This window comes from Colobus angolensis, unplaced genomic scaffold (genome assembly GCF_000951035.1).
Source record: "Colobus angolensis palliatus isolate OR3802 unplaced genomic scaffold, Cang.pa_1.0 Scaffold393, whole genome shotgun sequence".
Classification (NCBI taxonomy): Eukaryota; Metazoa; Chordata; class Mammalia; order Primates; family Cercopithecidae; genus Colobus; species Colobus angolensis.
The window spans coordinates 1,983,188-2,006,627 of record NW_012117299.1 but is presented as its reverse complement, the minus strand read 5'-3'; the positions used below and the strand labels follow the sequence as shown (position 1 = coordinate 2,006,627).

At 37.1% G+C, this 23,440-nt stretch overlaps 1 protein-coding gene across 1 annotated transcript in view; it reads right to left on the bottom strand.

Moving 5' to 3' along the window:
• Nucleotides 1-23,440, bottom strand: part of LOC105521031 (target of Nesh-SH3) — a 117,180-nt gene that overhangs the window by 43,101 nt on the left and 50,639 nt on the right. The window contains exon 2 of the mRNA XM_011955049.1: nt 7,457-7,636. Within this exon, the coding sequence (XP_011810439.1) occupies nt 7,457-7,636 (180 nt within the window). The remainder of the gene's footprint in view (nt 1-7,456; nt 7,637-23,440) is intronic.

The window sequence follows — 23,440 nt, the reverse complement described above, 5'->3', positions numbered from 1 at the left end:
ACAGAAATGTAAATTGAATTACAATTTATAAGCATACAATTTATATTGATTCATATCTGATCAATCATCTTTACTTTTAAATTTTTGAAAATGTTTCACTGTGAAACAAAGAAAGTGAGAAACTTCAAAATAAGAAACTGATTGTTGAATTTTAGCCCAAATGCACTGAGATAGAATTGCCATCAGTTAAGTAAATTAAAGAGTCATGCACTTATTTTTATTTAATAGGACAGGCCAAAATTCTTGCTAAAAATTGCTTTATTTGAATAAGAGATTGAAAAAGTGAGATCTAGAGATGACAGGCTTTTTCAGGTATGTATTTTTGGGGGAGTCACCGTATTTTTCTTTGGAGGCAACAGCTAAGGAATTGTAAGAGGCACCTGATGACTCTCTTCACCAAAGGCACAAAACAGTCAGCTTTGACACAGAGTACCCTCGATAATTTAGAGATAATAATGACTTTGGGAGAGAGCTGTGTGTGCGCGCACCAGCTACTGTGTTATCATCTCAGATTTTGCTTATTTTGTTTTTTAATCTTGTTTTGAGCGTTGACCTTGATGAGAAAACATACTCGGGTATGATAGATGGGCAAGGCTACCTTTCAGTGACTAACAGCTCTGCTAAAACAATCTACCTCTGCAGTTTTACCAACCCTATCTCCCACCCCCAAATATAAAACAAAACCACAACACTGCCACTTAGACCAAGCTTTTTCAACCTAGGCACTAACCTCTTAGAGCTGGCCAGAACTTTAGTGGAGAGTTAACCCAATAATTATTAGCAATTGAGACAAAGTTCAGAAGTGTGAGGTAAATTATCCAAAGCCACTCTGCTTGTTATAACAGCAACTGACAAAACTTACAAAACATGCTTACTCTGTGCTACAGTCTATATTAGCTTCTTTTTTTAAAATTTAATGTTATTTTTTTGAGATGGAGTCTTGCTCTGACTCCCAGGCTGGAGTGCAGTGGCGTGATCTTGGCTCACTGCAACCTCTGCCTCCTGGGTTCAAGCAATTTTCTGCCTCAGCCTCCCGAGTAGTTGGGATTACAGGCGCCCGCCACCACGCCCGGCTAATTTTTGTATTTTTTGTAGAGACAGGGTTTCATCATCTTGGCCAGGCTGGTCTTGAACTCCTGACCTAATGATCCACCCGCCTCAGCATCTCAAAGTGCTGGGATTACAGGCGTAAGCCACCACACCCAGCCTACATTAGCTCCATTATATGATTCAGCCATAGTCTTTACAATGCTTCTGAAAGATTATTCTCTATTTTATAAATGAGAAAAGTAAAACTGAGATAATTTAAACTACTTACCCACAACTATTCCACAATGAGTTGTGTTGAATATGAACCCAGGTCTGTCTGACTCAAAAGTAAGTAGGTATTCTTTCCCCACATCATGCTGCCTCTCAGGTGAAGGCTGATCTTTCCTAGAACACAGACTTTAGCATCCTTGTCCGGGACATTTTTCAGCTTAGAGCATTGGCACTGTAACCTTTTCCTCACTAGAGCTGGCATCACTTGGGAGGAGTTATAGGCAAGATAGTGACTCAGAGGCCCGTGCTGAGTGTGAGAAATGCGCTCCCTTAGGGAAATGAGTGTGAGGGTTAGCAGCTGTGAGAACACGAGAATTAAAACATTTGCACTCCATTAGTCCCTTTGGAGTCCTAACACCTGGTTGGAAGACAAAATCTTCAATCGGAATTTGCCATCGTGAACATACATTTTTAAACTTAAGCCTTTTCTGCAGGAAGGATGCTAAAATAATTCTTCAACGTGCACCACATAACTGATGGCTGATGTCAACGGATCGTCATTAAGTATGAGTCTTTAAAGGTCAACGCTGAGAAAGTTCTCAGCTAATGAGACATTAGCAAAATTACTAGCAGCTGACCATAAAAGAAAGCAGCAAAAACTTAAAATGTTAACCAGGAGTGAGAACATTCATGATGTGAGTGAAAAAAAAGACATAGGAACTTAGAGGATCTATGAAATGTGAATCATGTTTTATCACGTCATTGCAGGGCTCTGGAGCCCATTAATATTTATTAATAACCACCCGGGAAAATAGTATTTTTCCTACTTCCCCTCTAATCTAGTATAATCTTAGATAAATTTTGACAGAAATTTCATATGAATGTTAATTTCCAAAATGGCAAAAGGAGGGTTTTGTTTTTTTTGCATGGAAAACCAGTGACTTGAAAACATCTCTGTCAATACTTAATAGAAAGATAATAGATATTAAAAATAAATGTAAAAAATGGTTATAAATGATTACTTAGTGGACATGCTAGTCCTCAGGTCACTAAATGTTAGCTTGAATATTTCTGAATAATCAACAGCTTCTCAATTCAATGGTAAAATGAAAAATGATGGTAAACATATCATTAAACAAATGAAATGTGTCAGACAAGGCTGTACTTAATATTTGCTTTGAAACTGAGGATAATTCACTGTGTTTGGGTGTAGTTCCATGCAACTGAAAAACATACCACTACCTATTACAAAAGAAAGTAAGAGCAGGAGCTGTAAGTGATGCTTTTTTTTTTCCATGAAGAAATAAAGATTCTTTGCTCTTGTATAACACTTTGCACTCAAGGGACTTCAATTCATCACTTTACAGTTACAAATACACTAAACTGCCACAGCATATCTGTGAAAAATACACCTATTACAGATGAGCATAGTTGAGATTTATCGCACAGTAAACTGATACCAGAAAGGGAAATGAATAGAGATGCAAATTTTAAACATACAGCTTGTGGCAGACAGGATAATGCTCCAACAAAGCTTGCTTATATCCTAATCCCCAGAACCTGTGAAGATGTTTGGTTGCGAGACAAGGGAGAATTGAGGTTGCAGATGGAATTACAATTGCTAATCAGCTGATTTTAAAATAGGGAAAGTATCCTGGATTATCCAGATGAACTTACTACAATCACAAGGGCCCTTAAAAGTAGAAGAGGAGGCTGGGCGGGTGGCTCACACCTGTAATCCCAGCACTCTGGGAGGCCGAGGCAGGTGGGATCACGAGGTCAGGAGATTGAGACCATCCTGGCTAACACGGTGAAACCCGGTCTCTAGTAAAAATACAACAAAATTAGCTGGGCGTGGTGGCGGGCGCCTGTAGTCCTAGTTACTCCGAGGCTGAGGCAGGAGAATGGCGTGAACCCGGGAGGCGGAGCTTGCAGCCAGCCGAGATTGCGCCACTGCACTACAGACTGGGTGACAGAGCAAAGACTCTGTCTCAAAACAAAACAAAACAAAAAGTAGAAGAGGAAAGCAGGAAAGGAGGCCAGGGTGATGTGATGGTGATGGTGATGGTGATAGTGATGGTGATGTGATTGTGATGTGATGATGTGATGTGATTGTGGTGTGCTTGTGATGTGATGATGTGATGTGATTGTGATGTGATTGTGATGTGACTGTGATGTGATGATGTGATGTGATTATGATGTGATTGGGTTGTGATGATGTGATGTGATGTTGTGATGTGATTGTGATGTGATGTGATTGTGATGTGATCATGTGATGTGATTGTGATGTGATTGTGATGTGATCATGTGATGTGATTGTGATGTGATGTGATGTGATGATGTGATGTGATAATGTGATGTGATGTGATTGTGATGTGATGTGACGTGATGTGATGATGTGATGTGATTGTGATGTGATTGGGCTGTGATAATGTGATGTGATATTGTGATGTGATTGTGATGTGATGTATTGTGATGTGATTGTGGTGTGATGTGATGTGATGTGATGTGGGCTTGACCCACTATTGTCGACTTTGGGTTGGAAGAGAAATGCAGTAGCCTCTAAAAGCTGGAAAAGACATAAAACCAGATTCTCCCCTCAGAGCCTCCGGAAAGGAATGCAGCTCTGCCCACACCTTGATTTTAGCTCAGTCAGACCCATGTTGGATTTCTGACCTACAACTGCAAGATAATAAATCTGTAATGCTTGAAGCCACCAAATTTGTAGCAATTTGTTTTAGCAGCATCAGGAAACTAATGTATGGCTGCTTAATCAATTAGGAGCAATTAATGCAAACACAGTCACGGAAGACTACAAATAACCAATTTAAACAACCAAAAAATAACATTTAACTTGGAATAGAAGTTCATTTTTGAAGTAATAAAAGCAGAAGCACACAAATTTCTTGGCTTAAAGAAATACGGAAAAGGAAATATGTACGAGGAATGTTTTTTCATTTCCACTAGAATACTAGAAAAGAAATTAATAAAAAGAACATATTGATCTACAATATGAGGTAAGAGTTTTAAAAATAATAATTGGAATAGCCTTCTAGGAGTTGTGGAATCTTTGTCCCTAGGTTCTTTGAGATGCACAGTGACCTAACTATTTTATCTGCCCTAAATGACTTCAGTAGCTACTTTCCTGATGATAGGACTTAGATTAAACAATCTCTCATGTCCTCTTCCAACCTAAATATTCTACACAGACTGAAGTCTATTCAATTCTGTGGCACAAATATTTAGTGCCTATCTACTTAATGTAAATTATTTTGATAAGAATAACCAAAGAATAAGACATAAGCTTGACTTTAAGAAGTTTTCAGTATTATAGTTAACCAAAATAAATAATCAAGCATATTTCAGCTAGACTAAAAGAATCATAAGGTATAGATAAGTGATATATAGATAAAAACCCATTAAATATATAAAAATCAATGCATTCTTACTGGCCCTAAAAAAACCCAACCAACAAATACTGTCACTGGTCATCTTTGGAAATAATCAGAGCATCGACTTATAACAATGAAAATTTATCCTGCCTTTCTTATTGAAAGTAATGGCAAAAACTACAATAACTTTTGCAGCAACCTAATAAAACCATGGAAAATCAAAAAGCAGATAAGAGAAATTTCTTCTTTATCATTGGCTAAAACAGGGAGAAAGAATAATAGAATGAGAAAATTGCTATTTATAACTCCTGAATAAAATAATAGATCTGGGCAACCAAAAGATGCTAAACCATTAGGTGAAAATTTGATGGAGAATTTTATTGTGAGAGACCAGGCTGAGGCCACCTAAACACATCAGTCTAGGATCACTAAATGGGACAGACAGCCATGGTGCACCTCTTTTTGTGACTCAGTAGGAAATATGTAGTCCCACCTATAAAGTATTACATTTCCTCCTTCCCCCAAATTCAAATCTAGCAAAGCCTCTAGATCTAATTACATCTTCATAGGAAATACAGGGCATAGGAGGAGCCAGCTTAAAAAATACAGAATGGAAGCAACCCGTTCCATATTCTATCATATAGAATATGGACATTCTCTGTGATAAATGACCCAATTTCTCTAGAAATCAATGACATTTAAAAAGAGAAAGTAGAGAGGATTGTTACAGAATAAAAGACACTTAAGAGGCATAATCAAATATATCTTATAGACCTGTTTGGATCCTGATTCACACAAAGCAACCCTAAAAAGATATTTTTAAGATCACCAGAGAAATTTAAATATGGACTAGGTATAAAATGGTATTATGGAATTATTGTTATAATGTGATAAAGGCATAGTGTTATTAAAAATATGTTTCCTCTGTTAGAGATGCATACTGAAACATTTTTAGATAAAGAAATGTGATACCTGGTTATGCTTTAAATACCCAAGCAATGAATACCGTATGTATTAAAGAATACACAGAACAAGATTAGCAAAACAGTGATATATATTCAAACTGCATGCTGAGATATAAAGGTTCATTTTAATACTCTTTCCTTGGTTGTCTGAAATTTCCCATAATAAAAAACTTTAAAGAATGAACATACTATAAATAAATGAAAGTCTCCCCAGTCCGTTTAATCAACTTTCATTATTGAAACAGTGAAAGGTTAAAATATTTGTGCAATAAGTTTTCTTTAGTTTTCTGAATGTATTTTTTTATCAGTAGTAATTTGACTTCTATTACTTTAAGATTGAACATTTTTCACCTCATATGGAAAAAGAACTTACAACTGACCAAAATCTCATTTTATGTAACAAAAACATCTATCATAAATAAAATATTACTCCTAACACTCAATGAACAAAAGGGGGTAATATGTCATCTGTTTCTACTTGTGTGGGGGCAAACACACAGCTTCCAGTCACTTTTTATAGTAAAGAGTGAATAGAGTGGAGACTTCTTTATGGTTTTTGTGGTCAAGGTTAGTGTTACATTTGTCAGAAATGCTCACTTCTCAGTTTTTTGGTAACAAACTAGTAGGTTTGCTTTAAAGTGTTTCTCTTATATGAAATCTAGTTTAGACACTTAATTAACAATATTACTCTGTTGCCAGATTTTGAAGTCCAACAGGGACATCTCTATGAGAAACAAGAGGCTACAGGACAAAATAGATTCATCTTCAACTTTCCCTGCATATTATCAGAGCTGATATAAACTAATTGAATTTATAGGATTAAATTCTGAAACTCATAGGAAAGCTCCTAAGCAATAATCCTAGCAGTGGAACAAAATATAAACCTCATATTATACTATCCAGAAAGCCTTTAAAAGTATTCAAAACAATAGAGGATCCTTTAAATATTTGTTTGTTTATTTATTTATGAGACAGAGTCTCACTCTGTTGTACAGGCTGGAGTGCAGTGGTGCTATCACGGCTCACTGCAGCTTCAACCTCCCCAGGCTCAGGAGATCCTCACACTTTAGCCTTACAAGTAGCTGGGACTACAAGGCATGAACTACCATGCCTGGTTAATTTTTGTATTTTTTGTACAGAAGGGATTTCATCATGTTGCCCAGGCTGTCCAGAACTCCTCGACTCTAGTGATCCGCCCACCTCAGCCTCCCAAAGTGCTGAGATTACAGATGTGAGCCACTGTGCCAAGCTTAAAAAAAATCATTCTTAAATGGTTTTATTTGCAAATAATTTTTATGGAGAAGGCTCAAAAGTGACCCACATCCTCAATTTACATTTTAGCATAATTTAAAACATTTTTAAAGAAATATAAAATTTTATAATACATAGAAAAACTTTAATCTTTTTCTCTGAAATACTTCAATTTTTAAAAATATAATACATTTCCTTTTTTTTTAAATGTAGCTTTTCATGAAAAGACACTCAAAATGCTGTAGTTGTACTATCAAAAGAAATATGATGCAGCAGGAAGGAAAACTAGTCCACATAAAATATGATACAGAGATTTAATCCCAGACATTTCATCTATTTTTTTCCTTGTGAATTTTTGAGTTATATGGCCAGGGACAATGAAGATAACTATTTCTGCATGTAATAATTTTTTTAACGTAAAGAATTATGCTATGAGTTGCAAAAATTATGAAGATATCTTGTAATTCTACCATTTGATTAAGCTAAGGATGTAGAAAAAATAGTTCTTGACATCAAGATTTGTAGGTCATGTTACACCCACCACCTCTTGCCTCCTTTCCTTTCCAGCCCGAGACCCAAACACCTTACCAACTATAGCCTCTGTGAATTTCCCTTCAGCGGGAAGAGGGAAGTACTGGTTTGGTGATACATTGCTGCCGTATCCCAGGAGAAGACCTTCAAGCTTTACATTTGGACTTGGACGCAGGAACTTCAAGAGGATGGAGTCACTTGTGGTATTGATGTGAACTTTCAGGTTTGGCCTTTTACCTAACAACGGGAATGAAAACACCGATGGCTGTTACTTCCCCTTTTTAGCATCCTACCCAAATTCCCAGCAAGTGTTGGTGACTAGAGGAATTGTTCTTGAAAAACATGTTGTCTACTTTGCTACTCAGTATCACAGCACACACACCCAAATGCCCAAAATGAAGCTTAATAACATAGAGTAGCCTAGAATAAAAAGTATATCTTACCATTCAATACTTAGTAGTTTATTATTGGGCAGGTAGATGGAATTTTGGCTCTTCAAAGTTGGTCAGAACCTTTGTTTTATACACACTGCCTGGGTATGGTGAAAGGACCTGAAATTTCTTATTGGTAAAATTGAATTCCTACAGCTCAAAAATGCCCAGCCTCCTCTCTGAGGCTTTCCAGTGCCACATCCACAGTCTTACTCATTGACAGAGTTGGAAAGGGAGCAAAGGAAAAAGGTTTTTGTCTTAGGAGTAACTGAGATGGTAGAATAGGGATTGCTGGAAGGCAGAGAATGGTTGAGGAGAAAAATGATTAGTTCCATTGGGAGTACATCTGGGAGTACATGGAGATGCCCAGTAGTGAGTGGGATTTCTAAGTGTGATACTCAGGATGGGGGTACAGACCCATCTGGGTGTCATTAGCTTGTAAGTGATAGCTGGATGAACTTTCCCAGAGAGACTGTCAAGAATGAGAAGAGAGAGCTTAATCAAATTCTCAAGACATTTATTTTTAAACTACTAAGGCAACAGAGGCAAATAATTATGCTAACCAAAGATCTTGACCAAGTGGTGAGGAAACACATTGTCTTTTGCCTTTGCAGCCAGAAGGAACAAGGTTCAAACCCCACTTCTGTGACTCTGGCATCCCACTGAAGATACTCAAGCCTTATCTTCCTGGTTTCCAAGTGATACATAACATTTACCTTCTTGCTGAGTTATTTACAAAGGTTAGTGTATTAGTCTGTTGTTGCACTGCTATAAAGAAATATCTGAAATTTATCAGGAAAAGAGGTTTAATTGACTCATGGTTCCTAAGGCTGTACAGGAAGCATGGCTGGGGAGGCCTCAGGGAACTTTCATGGCGGAAGGTGAAAGGAAAGCAGGCAAGTCTTACATGGCCAGAGCAGGAAGAAGAGAGAGAAGGGGAAGGTGCCACACACTTTTAAACAACCAGATCTGTGTGATAGTGAACTCTATCACAAGACAGCACTGGGGGAGGGTGCTAAACCATTAGAAACCACCCTTGTGATCCAATCACCTCCCACCAGGCCTTATGTCCAACATTGGGGATTACAATTCAACATGAGATTGAGATAGAGCCAAATCATATCAGTCAGTTAATGTAAATGGCACAACCTTAAAGCTGGCACATAGTAATTGCTCAACAAGTGCTTACTAATACAGGTCCACAGTTCTTTAGTTATGATTCAGAAATCAAAAAACTTTGTAGTTTTTTTTTGGTCTTTTTTTTTTTTGGAAGTTTGTCTCAAACTCATCTGGCAACACATCCCAGTCAGAACCATCCTGAGGCCATTCAATCTTTATTTAATCCACTGGGGTGACTATTCATGTGTTTCATTGAAGGAATGTGTTCAGTTAAATGGTGTTGATCAAGACCCCACTGAAGAAGTTATGTAATATATAATCTTGGCATCCTAGTTATTTTCTAACCCTCCTCTCCAAATTTCTGAATTCCAAAACATGTCTGGCCCCAGGGGTTTTAGATAAAGGATTGTGAACCTGAATTATGTTTCTTCTTTATTCTCCAAAGATTTAATATTTAAAAAACATTTTGACTATTGAAAAGACTGAATTTACCAACTTAATAATTCACATTCTATTTCTCATTAATCAAAGACTTAGCCTGTACAAATACCAATCATCACTTTTGTACAGCATGTGCTCCCCAACATCGTCACACTGAATTTATTCTATGCCACCCAAAATCAGCCTGCACAGCCTCAATATAACCACAGAAAATGATGCAATTAGGCCTTTGGAAAAAGAAAAATAACCCTTTCTTGGATACTAGGTTGTGAGGATTATTCATACCTCAGCAGCTAAGGCTATAGTTTGAATGTATGTGCATAGTACTTTTTACTTTCCAAGAACTTGATGACATTTTTATAAACTTCTTGAATCTCAGACTGCTATTGTTACACTGTGGTGAAATTAAAACCCAGAGATACTGAGTGGCCTATCCAAAATCTGAAAAGGGACCTTACAAATCAGCTGGTATAATTCCTCCAAATGAGGAAATTGAGGCACCCAGTACGTTAAAAGTAGGGTCAAAACTAGATCTTGGGTTCTCGCTAGGCTGGACTGCACTGCTCCCTTTTCATTGAGAACTTTGCAACTGTCCAAAAGAGTAAGGAGTGACCACACCCCAGATCATAATGCTCAAGTTGGGGTGCCAACTGCTAGTGTTTTGTGTGAACTTTGCCAGGTTTTGATGAGATGATTTATACTTCAGATCAAACACAGATTTTTGTCAAAGTCAATTTTTTCCCTTTTTAATAATGTGCCTAGATTAACTCGTTACTTCATCCTGCTCAGTAGAATGGAACCAATGTAAATCGAACACATATTCTGCTACCTTAGAAGGCTATCAAGTCTCACAACGAATCCAAACACAACCAGCTTATTTCCAATGCTTAGTTGGGAAGGAGCATTGAACAAATCTTCATATACATAGGATGCATTCATATTTGACAAAGAGCCAAGAGTCACAGCATCATCATCACGTTAGACCTTTGCTCATGGACTCTGGCCTGATGAATCACATTATTTCTCCCATGGGAAAGTGGAAAAGATGGCTACATCAGATGAGAACAAGGAAAGTTGTTCCATTTTTCCAAACAAAGTGGAAGTAATCCACCTCCTGTGCACAAGACTTCTCATGACTCCAGTCCCTCTCCCTTTTGCTAACAATGTATATCCACAAATACATTGGCATCATATAACTATTCAAATGAATTGGCATTTAGCTGTTCTACTTTTTCTGAAATTCCAGTTCATACTACTCTCTTGAGCTAAACTTAAAATGTTCTGAAAAAGAAAAATACAGACAAATCTCACCTCAATACAGCATCACAAACTTAATTTTAACACTGAGTTCTTTTTTTAGAGCTAGTAACTCAACTGTCTTCATTATCTTACCACGCATTACTTCTTCTCTTATTACTTTTCAACGTTTCTCATTTGTTTTTGACCCTTACAATCCTCTCACATTCTGTAATGCATATGAGGCTTTGGCCCTACACCTTTGCTCAGGTTGTCCACCCAGTATGGATTCCCTCTATCTTTGGTTTGCCTTGCCTACATGCCTTGACTTACTCAGTTATTATCAAATTGATCCTTTCAGTGTCAGCAAAAAAGTTAAGCAAGTTTTTTTTTTTTCGGTTTAAATAAGTTCAAGTGTTCCTTTGAATGAATTTTTTTTTTTTTTTTTTTTTTTTGAGACGGAGTCTTGCTCTGTCGCCCAGGCTGGAGTGCAGTGGCCGGATCTCAGCTCACTGCAAGCTCCACCTCCTGGGTTCACGCCATTCTCCTGCCTCAGCCTCCCGAGTAGCTGGGACCACAGGCGCCCGCCACCTCGCCCGGCTAGTTTTTTTATATTTTTAGTAGAGACGGGGTTTCACCGTGTTAGCCAGGATGGTCTTGATCTCCTGACCTCGTGATCCACCCGCCTCGGCCTCCCAAAGTGCTGGGATTACAGGCTTGAGCCACTGCGCCCGGCCTGAATGAATGTTTAGATGAGTATTAAATGATATTTTACACTCTCGGACAATTTCTCCAATAATTTGAGGTATGCCTATGTACATTCAACACTAAGGTTTAATCTTTGATAATACATTTATTTTTAGTGTAATTCTGGTTTAATAGTTTGGAATACTAGTCATATAAATGACAGTTATCTTTCAACAGTTAGTATAAAGACCTCTGGTGAGTGCCTTAAGGTAGAGATCATAGAAAATAATACCACAAGATACAAGCTTAGCTAGTACAACATCTATAAGTAAAAATGGTATATATGTCACCAGAAGAGCCCAGGAGTACAGAGAAATAAGACTACTGGAAGAACGTTTTATTGCACCTTATGTGAGGAACAAAGCATATGTCAACAGGAGTGAGAAAAAAAAACAGAATGTGAACATTTTGGGAAAGTAACACTAGTAGGTCTTAGACAAAAAACTGCATATTTACAAAGTAGAATCTTGGATCTACGATGGTGGGTTCTAATCCTCTGTTTGCAACACCTTAGAGCATCTGTTAATATTTCAAAGAGTGTTGTGAAATTCTTTTAAAAAAAGTCTTTCTCAGAAATGACAAAGGTAGCACTACCACTGATCCCACAGAAATACAAGAAAACCCTCAGAGACTATTACAAATACCTCTATGCACACAAACTAGAAAACCTAGAATAAATGGTTAAATTACTGGAACCATACAACCTCCCAAGATTGAACCAGGAAGAAACTGAAATCCTGAATAGATTAACGAGTTATAAAATTGAATCAGTAACAAAAAGCCTACCAACCTGAAAAGGCCCTGAGACAGAGAGATTCACATCCAAATTCTGCCTATAAAGATAAGCTGGTACCAATCCTACTGAAATTATTCCCCAAAAAATTGAGGAGGAGGGACTCCTCCATGACTCATCCTATGAGGCCAGTATCATTCTAATACCAAAACCTGGCAGAAACACAATGAAAAAAGAAAACTTCAGGCCAATATCCCTGATGAACATAGATGCAAAAATCCTCAACAAAATACTAGCAAATCAATCCAGTTGCACATCAAAAAGCTAATTTGCCATGATCAGGTAGGCTTTATTTCTGAGATGTAAGGTTGGCTTAACACATGCAATTTAATAAATGTGATTCATCACATAAACAGAACTAAAAACAAAAACTGCATGATCATCTCAATAAATGCAGAAAAGGCTTTTGATACAACATCTCTCCATGTTAAAATTCCTCAACAAACTAGGCATTGAAAGAACATAACTCAAAATAATAAGAGCCATCTATGACAAACCCACAGCCAACATCATGCTGAACATTCAAAAGCTGGAAGCATTTTCTTTGAGAACTGGCACAAGCCAGGGATGCCCACTCTCACCATTCCTATTCAACATAGTACTGGAAGTCTTAGCTAGAGCAATCAGGAAAGAGAAAGCAAGAGAAAGGAATAAAAGACATACAAATAGGAAGAGAGGAAGTCAAACTGTTTCTCTGCAGATAACGTAATTCCGTACCTAGAAAATCCTGTAGTCTCTGCCCAAAGGCTACTAGAAATGATAAACAACTTCAGCAAAGTTTTAGGATACAAAATCAATGGACAAAAATTAGTAGCATTTCTATATATCAATAATGTCCAAACAAAGGGCCAAATCAAGAATACAAAAAATACCATTCACAATAGCCACAAAAAGAAAAAACTACTAGGAATACAGCTAACTGTGGAGGTAAAAGATCTCTACAACAAGAATTACGAAACACTGCTGAAAGAAATCAAAGATGACACAAAAAATGGAAAAATTTCATGCTCATGGATACGAAGAATCAATACTGGTAAAATGACCATACTGCCCACAGCAATGTACAGATTCAGTGTTCTTTCTATCAAACTATGAATGACATTTTTTTTCACAGAACTAGAAAAAACCATTCTAAAATTCATATGGAACCACAAAAGAGCCCAAGTAGCCAAAGCAACTCTAAACAAAAAGAACAAAGCTAGAGGCATCAAACTACTTGCCTTCAAACTATACGATAGGACCACAGTAACCAAAATGGCATGGTACTAGCACAAAAACAGACACATAGGCCAATATAACAGGTTAGAGAGCCCAGAAATAAGGCCACACACCTACAACAATCTGATTTTCAACAAAGCTGACAAAAACAAGCAATAGGGAAAGGACTCCCTATTCAGTAAATGGAGTGAGATAATGGTTAGCCATATGCAGAAGATTGAAACTGGATACCTTCCTTTCACCATATATAAAAGTCAACTCAAGATGGATTAAAGACAAATGTAAAACCTAAAAGTATAAAAAAACTATAAAAAACAGAAGAAAATCTAGGGCGTATCATTCTGGACACAGGCCTTGGCAAAGATTTCATGACAAAGTCTCCCAAACAAAAACAAAAATGGAGAAGTGGGACTTAATTAAACTAAAGAGCTTCTGCACAGCAAATGAAACTATCAACAGAGTAAACAGACAGCCTATAGAAAAGGAGAAAATATTTGCAAGCTACTCATCTGACAAAGGTCTAATATCCAGAATCTATAAGAAACTTGAACAAATCGACAAGCAGAAAAACCAAATAATCCCATTTTAAAAAAACAGGCAAAGAATAGGAACAGACACTTCTCAAAAGAAGACATACATGTGGCCAACAAGCACATGAAAAGTTTCCAACATCACTCATTATTGCAGAAATGCACATCAAAACCACAATGAGACATCATCTCACACCATCAGAATGGCTATTATTAAAAAGTCAGAAGATAACAGATGCTGGCGAAGTTGTGGAGAAAAGGGAATGTTTACACGCTGCTAGTGGGAATGTAAATTAGTTCAGCCATCGTGGAAGGCAGTTTGGAGATTTTTCAAAGAACTTAAAACAGAATTGTCGTTCAACCCAGCAATCCCATTACTAGGTATATACTCAAAGGAATAAAAATTGTTTTACCAAAAAGACACATAGCCCTAATAGGGAGTTATTAGGGAACACAGCCTTAATACATGGTACTTAGTGAGACAAGCTAAACTATCATGGCCATCCAGTTGCTGACGGGAGAGAAAGGAATCATCACTATAATCCATTTAGCAGGAGGAATTCCTTCATATCTAATCTTTCATAAGGTTATCTTACATTCTCAAAAATATTTCAGAATGTGGTTTAAATTGTGGATATCAAGTTGGTCAACATAAAATTACTTCAAGAGAAAAGCTGCAAAATATTAAAGTGCTCTTCTAAAAGTAAATAATACTTATTAGTGTAGCAACAGTTATTATTTTATGTTTTCAATGTGGCAGACACTAACAAAGAAATTAAGATTATTCTAAATAACATATATGGACTTAAAAGAGATCAGGTACCATATTAATTTCCATAAGATACTAAGTAAAAGAATAGCTACAATACCAATGTCAATAAAATAATAACATCATTTCAGGATTAAATGCATAACCCTATTCTTATCCATAGTGTGTTCTTTTTTTATTGCACAATTTTCACTTACAGGTCCAACCTCTATACTTACTCAGCTACTTATTTCATTATACAAAGTCAAATTTTCTAAGATATCAAAATAATAAAGTCAATTCCTGTCAGTTGAGATATGGCATATGAAGCACAGATTTTAAAAACTGATAAATTGAACTAGGTCAAATTTTTAAAGTTTTGAATTTTAAAAGAACTAACAAGAAAAAAAAAGGCAAGCGACCCACTGGGAGAAAATATTTGCAATACACAAATCTATTGAACGACTTGTATTTATATACAACAAATAATTCTTTCTATTCAATAAGAAGAAAGAAATAAACATGAAAAAAATACCAAAAAAGTTTAAATAGATTCCTCATTAAAGGAGACATAGGATAGCCAAGAAGCACATGAAAAAATGCTCAACATCTGGGTCTGGGAGATATTGTCTGTAAGGGGTCAGATAGTAAATATTTTAGGTTTGTCGGAATAGATGTCCTGTACCACAACCATTCAACTCTGCCATCACAGCACATAAGCAGCTATAGACATCATACAAACAAATGCGCATGGCTAAGTTCCAGTAGAGTGATTTTTTTTTGTTTTAATCCAATAATAATTTTTTAAATGATACTTTCAGTTCTGGGGTACATATGCAGAACGTGCATGTTTGTTACATAAGTATACACGTGCCATGGTGGTTTGCTGCACCCATCAACCCATCATCTACATTAGGTGTTTCTCCTAATGCTACCCCTCCTCCAGCCCCCCAGCCCCCAATAGGCCCTGGTGTGTGATGTTCCCTTGTGTGCATGTGTTCTCATTGTTCAGCTCCCACTTATGAGTGAGAAGATGCAGTGTCTGGTTTTCTGTTCTTGCATTAGTTTGTTGAGAATGATGGTTTCCAGCATCAACCATGTCTCTACAAAGGACATGAACTCATCCTTTTTTATGGCTGCATAGTATTCCATGGTATATATGTGCCACATTTTCTTTATCCAGTCTATCATTGATGGGCATTTGGGTTGGTTCCAAGTCTTTGCTATTGTGAACAGTGCTGCAATAAATATATGTATGTATGTGTCTTTATAGTAGAATGATTTATAATCCTTTGGGTATATACCCAGTAATGGGATTGCTGGGTCAAATGGCATTTCTGGTTCTAGATCCTTGAGGAATCGCCACACTGTCTTCCACAATGGTTGAACTAATTTACACTCCCACCAACAGTCTCCAGCATCTGTTGTTTCCTGACTTTTTAATGATCGCCATTCTCACTGGTATGAGATGGTATCTCATTGCGGTTTTGATTTGCATTTCTGTAATGACCATTGATGATGAGCATTTTTTCGTATGTTTGTCGGCTGCATAAATGTCTTCTTTTGAGAAATGTCTGTTCATATCCTTTGCCCACTTTTTGATGGGGTTGTTTTCTTGTAAATCTGTTTAAGTTCTTTGTAGATTCTGGATATTAACCCTTTGTCAGATGGATAGATCACAAAAATTTTCTCCCATTCTGTAGGTTGCCTGTTCACTCTGATGATAGTTGCTTTTGCTGTGCAGAAGCTCTTTAGTTTAATCAGATCCAATTTGTGTATTTTGGCTTTTATTGCCATTGCTTTCGGTGTTTTAGTTACGAAGTCTTTGCCCATGCCTATGTCCTGAATGGTATTGCCTAGGTTTTCTTCTAGGGTTTTTATGGTTTTAGGTCTTATGTTTAAGTCTTTAATCCATCTTGAGTTAATTTTTGTATAAGGTGTAAGGAAGGGATCCAGTTTCAGCTTTCTGCAGAAGGCTAGCCAGTTTTCCCAGCACCATTTATTAAATAGGGAATCCTTTCCCCATTCCTTGTTTTTGTCAGGTTTGTCAAAGATCAGACGGTTGTAGATGTGTGGTGTTATTTCTGAGGTCTCTGTTCTGTTCCATTGGTCTATATCTCTGTTATGGTACCATGATGCTTTTGTTCCTGTAGCATTTTAGCATAGTTTGAAGTCAGGTAGTGTGATGCCTCCAGTTTTGTTCTTTCTGCTTAGGATTCTCCTGGCTATACAAGCTCTTTTTTTATTCCATATGAAATTGAAAGTAGTTTTTTCCAATTCTGTGAAGAAAGTCAATGGTAGGTTGATCGGGATAGCATTAAATCTATAAACTACTTTGGGCAGTATGGCCATTTTCACGATATTGATTCTTCCTATCCATGAGCATGGAAGGTTTTTCCATTTGTTTGTGTCCTCTCTTATTTTCTTGAGCAGTGGTTTCTAGTTCTCTTTGAAGAGGTCCTTCACATTCCTTGTAAGTTGGATTTCTAGGTATTTTATTCTCTTTGTAGCAATTGCGAATGGGAGTTCACTCATGATTTGGCTCTCTGTTTATCTGTTCTTGGTGCATAGGAATGCTTGTGATTTTTGCACATTGATTTTGTATCCTGAGACTTTGCTGAAGTTGCTTATCAGCTTAAAGAGATTTTGGGCTGAGACAATGGGGTTTTCTAAATATACAATCATGTTATCTGCAAACAGAGACCATTTGACTTCCTCTTTTCCTACTCAAATACCCTTTATTTATTTCTCTTGCCTGATTGCCCTGGCCAGAACTTCCAATACTATGTTGAATAGGAGTGGGAGAGAGGGCATCCTTGTCTTGTGCCAGTTTTCAAAGGGAATTCTTCCAGTTTTTGCACATTAAGTATGATATTGGCTGTGAGTTTGCCATAAATAGCTCTTATTATTTTGAGATACATTCCATCAATGCCTAGCTTATTGAGAGATTTTAGCATGAAGGGCTGTTGAATTTGTTGAAGGCCTTTTCTGCATCTGTTGAGATAATCATGTAGTTTTTGTCTTTGGTTCTGTTTAGATGCTGGACTATGTTTATTGATTTGCATATGTTGAACCAGCCTTGCATCCCAGGGATGAAGCCGACTTGATGGTGGTGGATAAGCTTTTTGATGTGCTGCTGGATTCAGTTTGCCAGTATTTTATTGAGGAATTTTGCATTGATGTTCATCAGGGATATTGGCCTGAAATTTTCTTTTTTGTGTGTATCTCTGCCAGGTTTTGGTATCAGGATGATGCTGGCCTCATAAAATGAGTTAGGGAGAAATCCCTCTTTTTCTATTGTTTTGAAGAGTTTCAGAAGTAGTGGTACCAGCTCCTCTTTGTACCTCTGGTTGAATTTGGCTGGGAATCTGTCTGGTCCTGGACTTTTTTTTTTTTTGGTGGTTAGGCTATTAATTGCTGCCTCAATTTCAGAACTTGTTATTGGTCTATTCAGGGATTCAGCTTCTTCCTGGTTTAGTCTTGGGAGAGTGTAAGTGTCCAGGAAATTATCCATTTCTTCTAGATTTTCTAGTTTATTTGCACAGAGGTGTTTATAATATTCTCTGATGGTAGTTTTTATTTCTGTGGGATCAGTGGTAATATCCCCTTTACCATTTTTTATTGCATCTATTTGATTCTTCTCTCTTTTCATCTTTGTTAGTCTGGCTAGTGCTCTATCTATTTTGTTGATCTTTCAAAAAACCAGCTCCTGGATTCACTGATTTTTTAAAGGGGTTTTCGTGTCTCTGTCTCCTTCATTTCTGCTCGGATCTTATCATTCCTTGTCTTCTACTAGCTTTTGAAATTGTTTGTCAATAGAGCGATATTTCTAAAAATAGGCAGTGGGCTGGATTTGGCCTGCAGGTCATAGTTTACCAACTTTTGGTTAACATCCTAAGTCATTAGGGAAATGCAAATTAAAACCACAGTGAAATATTACACATAAGAATGGCTGAAATTAAAGACTATTAATCCCAAGTGTTAGGCAAACTGTAGTACATCTGGAACTCTCATAAATTTTGAGTGCAAATTTTAAATGGTTTAACCTCTTGGGAAAATGCTTGCCAGTTAGCTAATAACCTATTAATTTCATTCCTAGGTATTTACTCGGAAGAAATGAAGACACAAGTATGTGCAAAAACTTGTGTGCAAATATTTAAAGCAGTGCCAAACTAGAAACAAACCCAAACGTCCATCAACAGTTGAACGGATAAATATCTGTAGCTCATCCCTGCAGTGAGATATCGCTTAGCAGTAAAACAGAAGAAATTATCTACATACACAACATAGTTGAATCTCTTGTCTGGCATGCCATTACACTACTGTAGAATGGGCTATGACTTTCCTCATCTCTGTAACCACCCTATACAGACTCTCGTGATGGAAGGTCATTCAAGCATCTTACAGCACTGGCAGAATTAGTTTTAACAGTGTCTAATACTAATATTCACCACTCAGCATACATAAAGTTAGCCAGTCCTTTCAGAAATTATTATACTCTGAGAACTGACAATGCTAAGTTTCAAACATAGTCTATGCTCTTCTCTGACAGTGGGTTACAAGTAAAAAACATTCCAATGCCTTTGTGGTCACATCAGCTTATTAAGGAGCTGTCAAGATGTCACATCTCAAGTTTATGTATTAAGCAGAGCAGTTACTGTCAGAAGCTTCCAAAAATCATAGCATATGAAACAGATTGTATTAAACTTTAATGCTAAGATATACAAACCATAATCTTAAAAAAGAACAAGAGAAAGTCCTCTGTGGGAACATAGATAGAGCTGGAGGCCATTATCCTTGGTAAACGAACACAAAAACAGAAAACCAAATACTGCACATTCTCACTTATAAGTGGGGGCTAAATGGTGAGAACATAGGGACACAAAGAGGGGAACAACACACACTGGTGTCTACTTGAAGGAGGAGGATGGGAGGAGGGAGAGGATCAGAAAAAATAACCATTGGGTACTAGGCTAGTACCTGGGTGACAAATTAATCTGTACAACAAACTCCTGTGACATGAGTTTCCCTGTATAACAAACCTGCCCATGTACCCCTGAACCTAAAAGTTAAAAAAAAAAAAAAAGCAAACAAGCAAACATAGGGATTGGCAATAATTTAATATTTTCTTTAATTCTTAGGGAATCAAAAAGGGATCACATAGCATAGGCTTTCTGTTCAAATGACTCTCCCTGTCCTGCCACCAAGATCCTAGGAAAGGTATTAAAAGGAAAAAACCATGGAGTTTCAGTAATTTTCCTGTGACAGTGAAGAGTCACTGTGAAGAGAGTGGCCAGAGGCAATTGTACAAGTATCTTCAGTTGTTCCTGATCCTTATATAGAAATGTGTAGTCTTGTGTGATAGTCCATAAAATGACTTTTTCTTATCAAAGACAAGCTGAAAGTCAGTGATGCTAGTGGAAATTTTCATAACAAAAAACCATGGCAGCTTCAACTAAATACTGTAAGGAAAATGAAAATTAAATGACGTTATCAATTAAGTAATATTAGACAGTATTAAAACTGTTTTCATCAGTGCTGAAACACTGATGCTTACACGACCTTCCATCAGAAGGAGAGTCGGTGTAAGGTGGTTGTAGAGATGAACAAAGTCATGGCCCCTCCTGCAGTGGTATGATGGTATGAAGGAACAAAGTAGGTAGAAGGAATTAAACTGCTTTGGTGGTGGTGGACATTGTTGGTGGGTGCATGTGTGTGTGCATGTGCATGTGCCTGTGCATGCATGTGTGTATGTGCAGAATTGTAATCAGAAACACAGAATAATTGTTAGGCAAATCCTTTCTGAATTTAAAGTTCTTATGTTCCAACTACCAATTCCATATATCTCATTTTATCCCAGCTCTCTGACCTCCAAGCTGGCATCTTTTCTAAAAATCCCAGATTCTCCATCACTGTCTTCCCAACTCTTTGGTAATGGAGTTTTACTAGGTCCCAGTATGGAATTTCCGAGTGCTTACAAAGAACTAGTGGGCAGTGAACATATAGCTGCTCTCAAACATGTCTTCCAGAAAGAGGAATGTCGCTGACAGTTGTTCAGCTTATGCAGTGCAAAACTCATTCAAACCATCTTTTTATCATCTTTATCTGTTTTATCTATTTTATAATCTTTACTATGGCACCTTTCAAACCATCTTTTGTGACTATATACATTAGCCACATTCACAAAGGCCATGCAAAAATAGTTGCTACTTACACAAATGAAAGATTTGACAAGGGTAACCAACCTACCATCCCGACCTTTCCTCATATGCCTCAAGCCATCCCACCCATCCTGCCCTTCTTACTGCACGTCTTTCATTTTTATCTTCCCTGCCTCCTAATTCTGCTGTTACTGGTAATTAAGGATAGTAGGATGCCTGGTGCAGGCTAGATAGGAACTCAGCTACAAACACTTTGGACACGGTAATCCTTCATTTACAAAGGAAATTACATATATCCCATATGATGAGTTGGGAATTTAAATAAGAATATAGAGGAAAAGCTATTCTGGACTTCAGTAAATTAATAGTACACAGATTTAGAGGTGGACAGAAGGCATCCCTATTTGTGTTCTATAAACACAAATCAGAAAACACAAGAAAAAATTCTGATTACAATTATTAAATAAAGGAAGATTTGTATAAATCCAAAGAATAATTACATTTTGAAAAAATGTGCAGAATAAAAGCTGTGGTAAAAGTCCGATAAGCCACATAGACAGCTGCCTCAGTGCCAAGGAATGGGGGCTTTTTTAAAAAATCAAAACTTGACTTTACTTATACATGAACATATGCTAGCAAGAAGCTCAGATGACAGCATTCCATGATCTCTGCTCCAGGGCAAACAGAACAGCACGTTCCCTCTCCAAGATGCCTTGTTTTAGGTCTGCCAGCTGGAAGACATGCTCCCACATGCAACATGTGTTCTCAGAGTTCTGGATATTAAAAGTCTCAGTTCACCTGGAGCACTCCCTTCATAAAGCCACACCTAAGCAATACCCATAGATCCAATAAAGATGATAAAACAGATAAAGATAATTCCTAGGAGTCAAGTAGTGACCTTTTTATTAGGACATTTTGGTCACCAAATACCTAGAGGATAGTTACTTTTGAACTTAGAAAGAAATATCACTTTACAAAAAGTTCAAGGGGGAAAATCTTCTCTTCCTAATGGGGCACTTTTTATCTGTTTGCCCAGTTGTTTGCACAAGTGAGTTCCAATTCAGCTAAAACAACCACAGTTTCCACCTTGGTCAGAATTCCCAGTGCTTTGATTCCTCAGGCCAATGCTTCACCGTCTGGTGAATTTGGGTGATTGAATGAGACAGACTGAACCTGCCAATGTGGACATTTCAGCACCATTTGGCAAGGTTAATAGTTTTACCAAAGGAGCAATAACTACATTACCTACTTTGTAACCCAACCAACAGCCAAGTAGGAAAATTACTTTTCAAAGACTACTTTCTAAGTCAACAGTCTCTCATTCTTAAGAAGACACCTCATTCTTAGACATACACAGGTGTCAATTGCACACATTCCCTCAGTCTGATTATGCTAAAATTACTCTTTAAAGTTTGAAGTGTGCTGAGGTTTTTTTTGGAAGGGGAAGGTGAGAGAGGTAACCTCACACAATGAATGATCATATGTAGGTATCTGCTGTAAGGTAAGTGGGACAGTGACTTGGTTAACTTCAACTAACCAAAAAAACTAAATAAAATTTATATTTACCTTGGGGCAAATACATTCTTACTTATCTACTTTTTATTTTATTCCTTTCATTAACTACTAGGTAGTAGGCATTAGTGACACAAATTCAATATGATATGTCTGATTGCAAAGACTGGACATTCTAGTAAATTGGGTAGATGAATAAGTCAGTTGTTTCAGTGTAGCATGATTAGCACAATTAGTAAAATAACGCTACTTTTTGACGGATTCTGAACCTGATAAAAGGGGTAAAAGAAAGAATATATATAGAAAACGTCCCTTTAGTTTTGTGTAATTAGTCACAAAAAATAGTTTTTATCCCATGAGGATAGATATACCAAAAGCAGGTAAGGAAGAAAGGAGAAAAATACAAGGTGTAGACATTTATTTTGTAATACTTTTTCTGTACCACTTTGGAAAAATGGTAGATTCTTAGTCATTATTGTTTTTTAATACACAGAAAAGTAATCCAATAGGCTAAGGAACTTAAGACTCATTTCCCTTCTTTTTGTTCTTTGCTTGTTTTCATGAAAATTCATGGAGCTGATTTGCTTGCATTCCGTTGCTCTTTAAACTAAGAAGTGATGGTATGAAGTGCTCTTGATGGGGAAGATGGGCTAGGCTCAATTCCAGGGCTCTGAAAGTGTGGTCTCTGGATTAGAGAATCAGCATCATCCGGGAGCTTGTGAGAAGTACAGATTCACAGACCCCATCCCAGATCTATTGAATTAGCAACTCTGGGGGCAGCAATCTGTATTTTGACAAGCTGTATGGGTATTCTGGTGAATACTCAAGTTTGAGAACCATTACTGTTTTAAAATTCAGTGCATTGACAATAAAATTAATGGACCCAATGTCATTTGAAAGACATTTACAGATATTCAATACAGTATGGAGAAAAGAAACTTCACTCAAAACTCTGTTAAGTTTCCTGTCATGAGACTTTTACACATATTTTGGTCTGTGAACAAATTCTGTCAATTAGGGTTTTTGAGAACTATTTCTGCAGACCCATGAGGTAAAATGTTGCATCTGGAATACTACTAACTTCTGAATATCAATTATGTGTCTT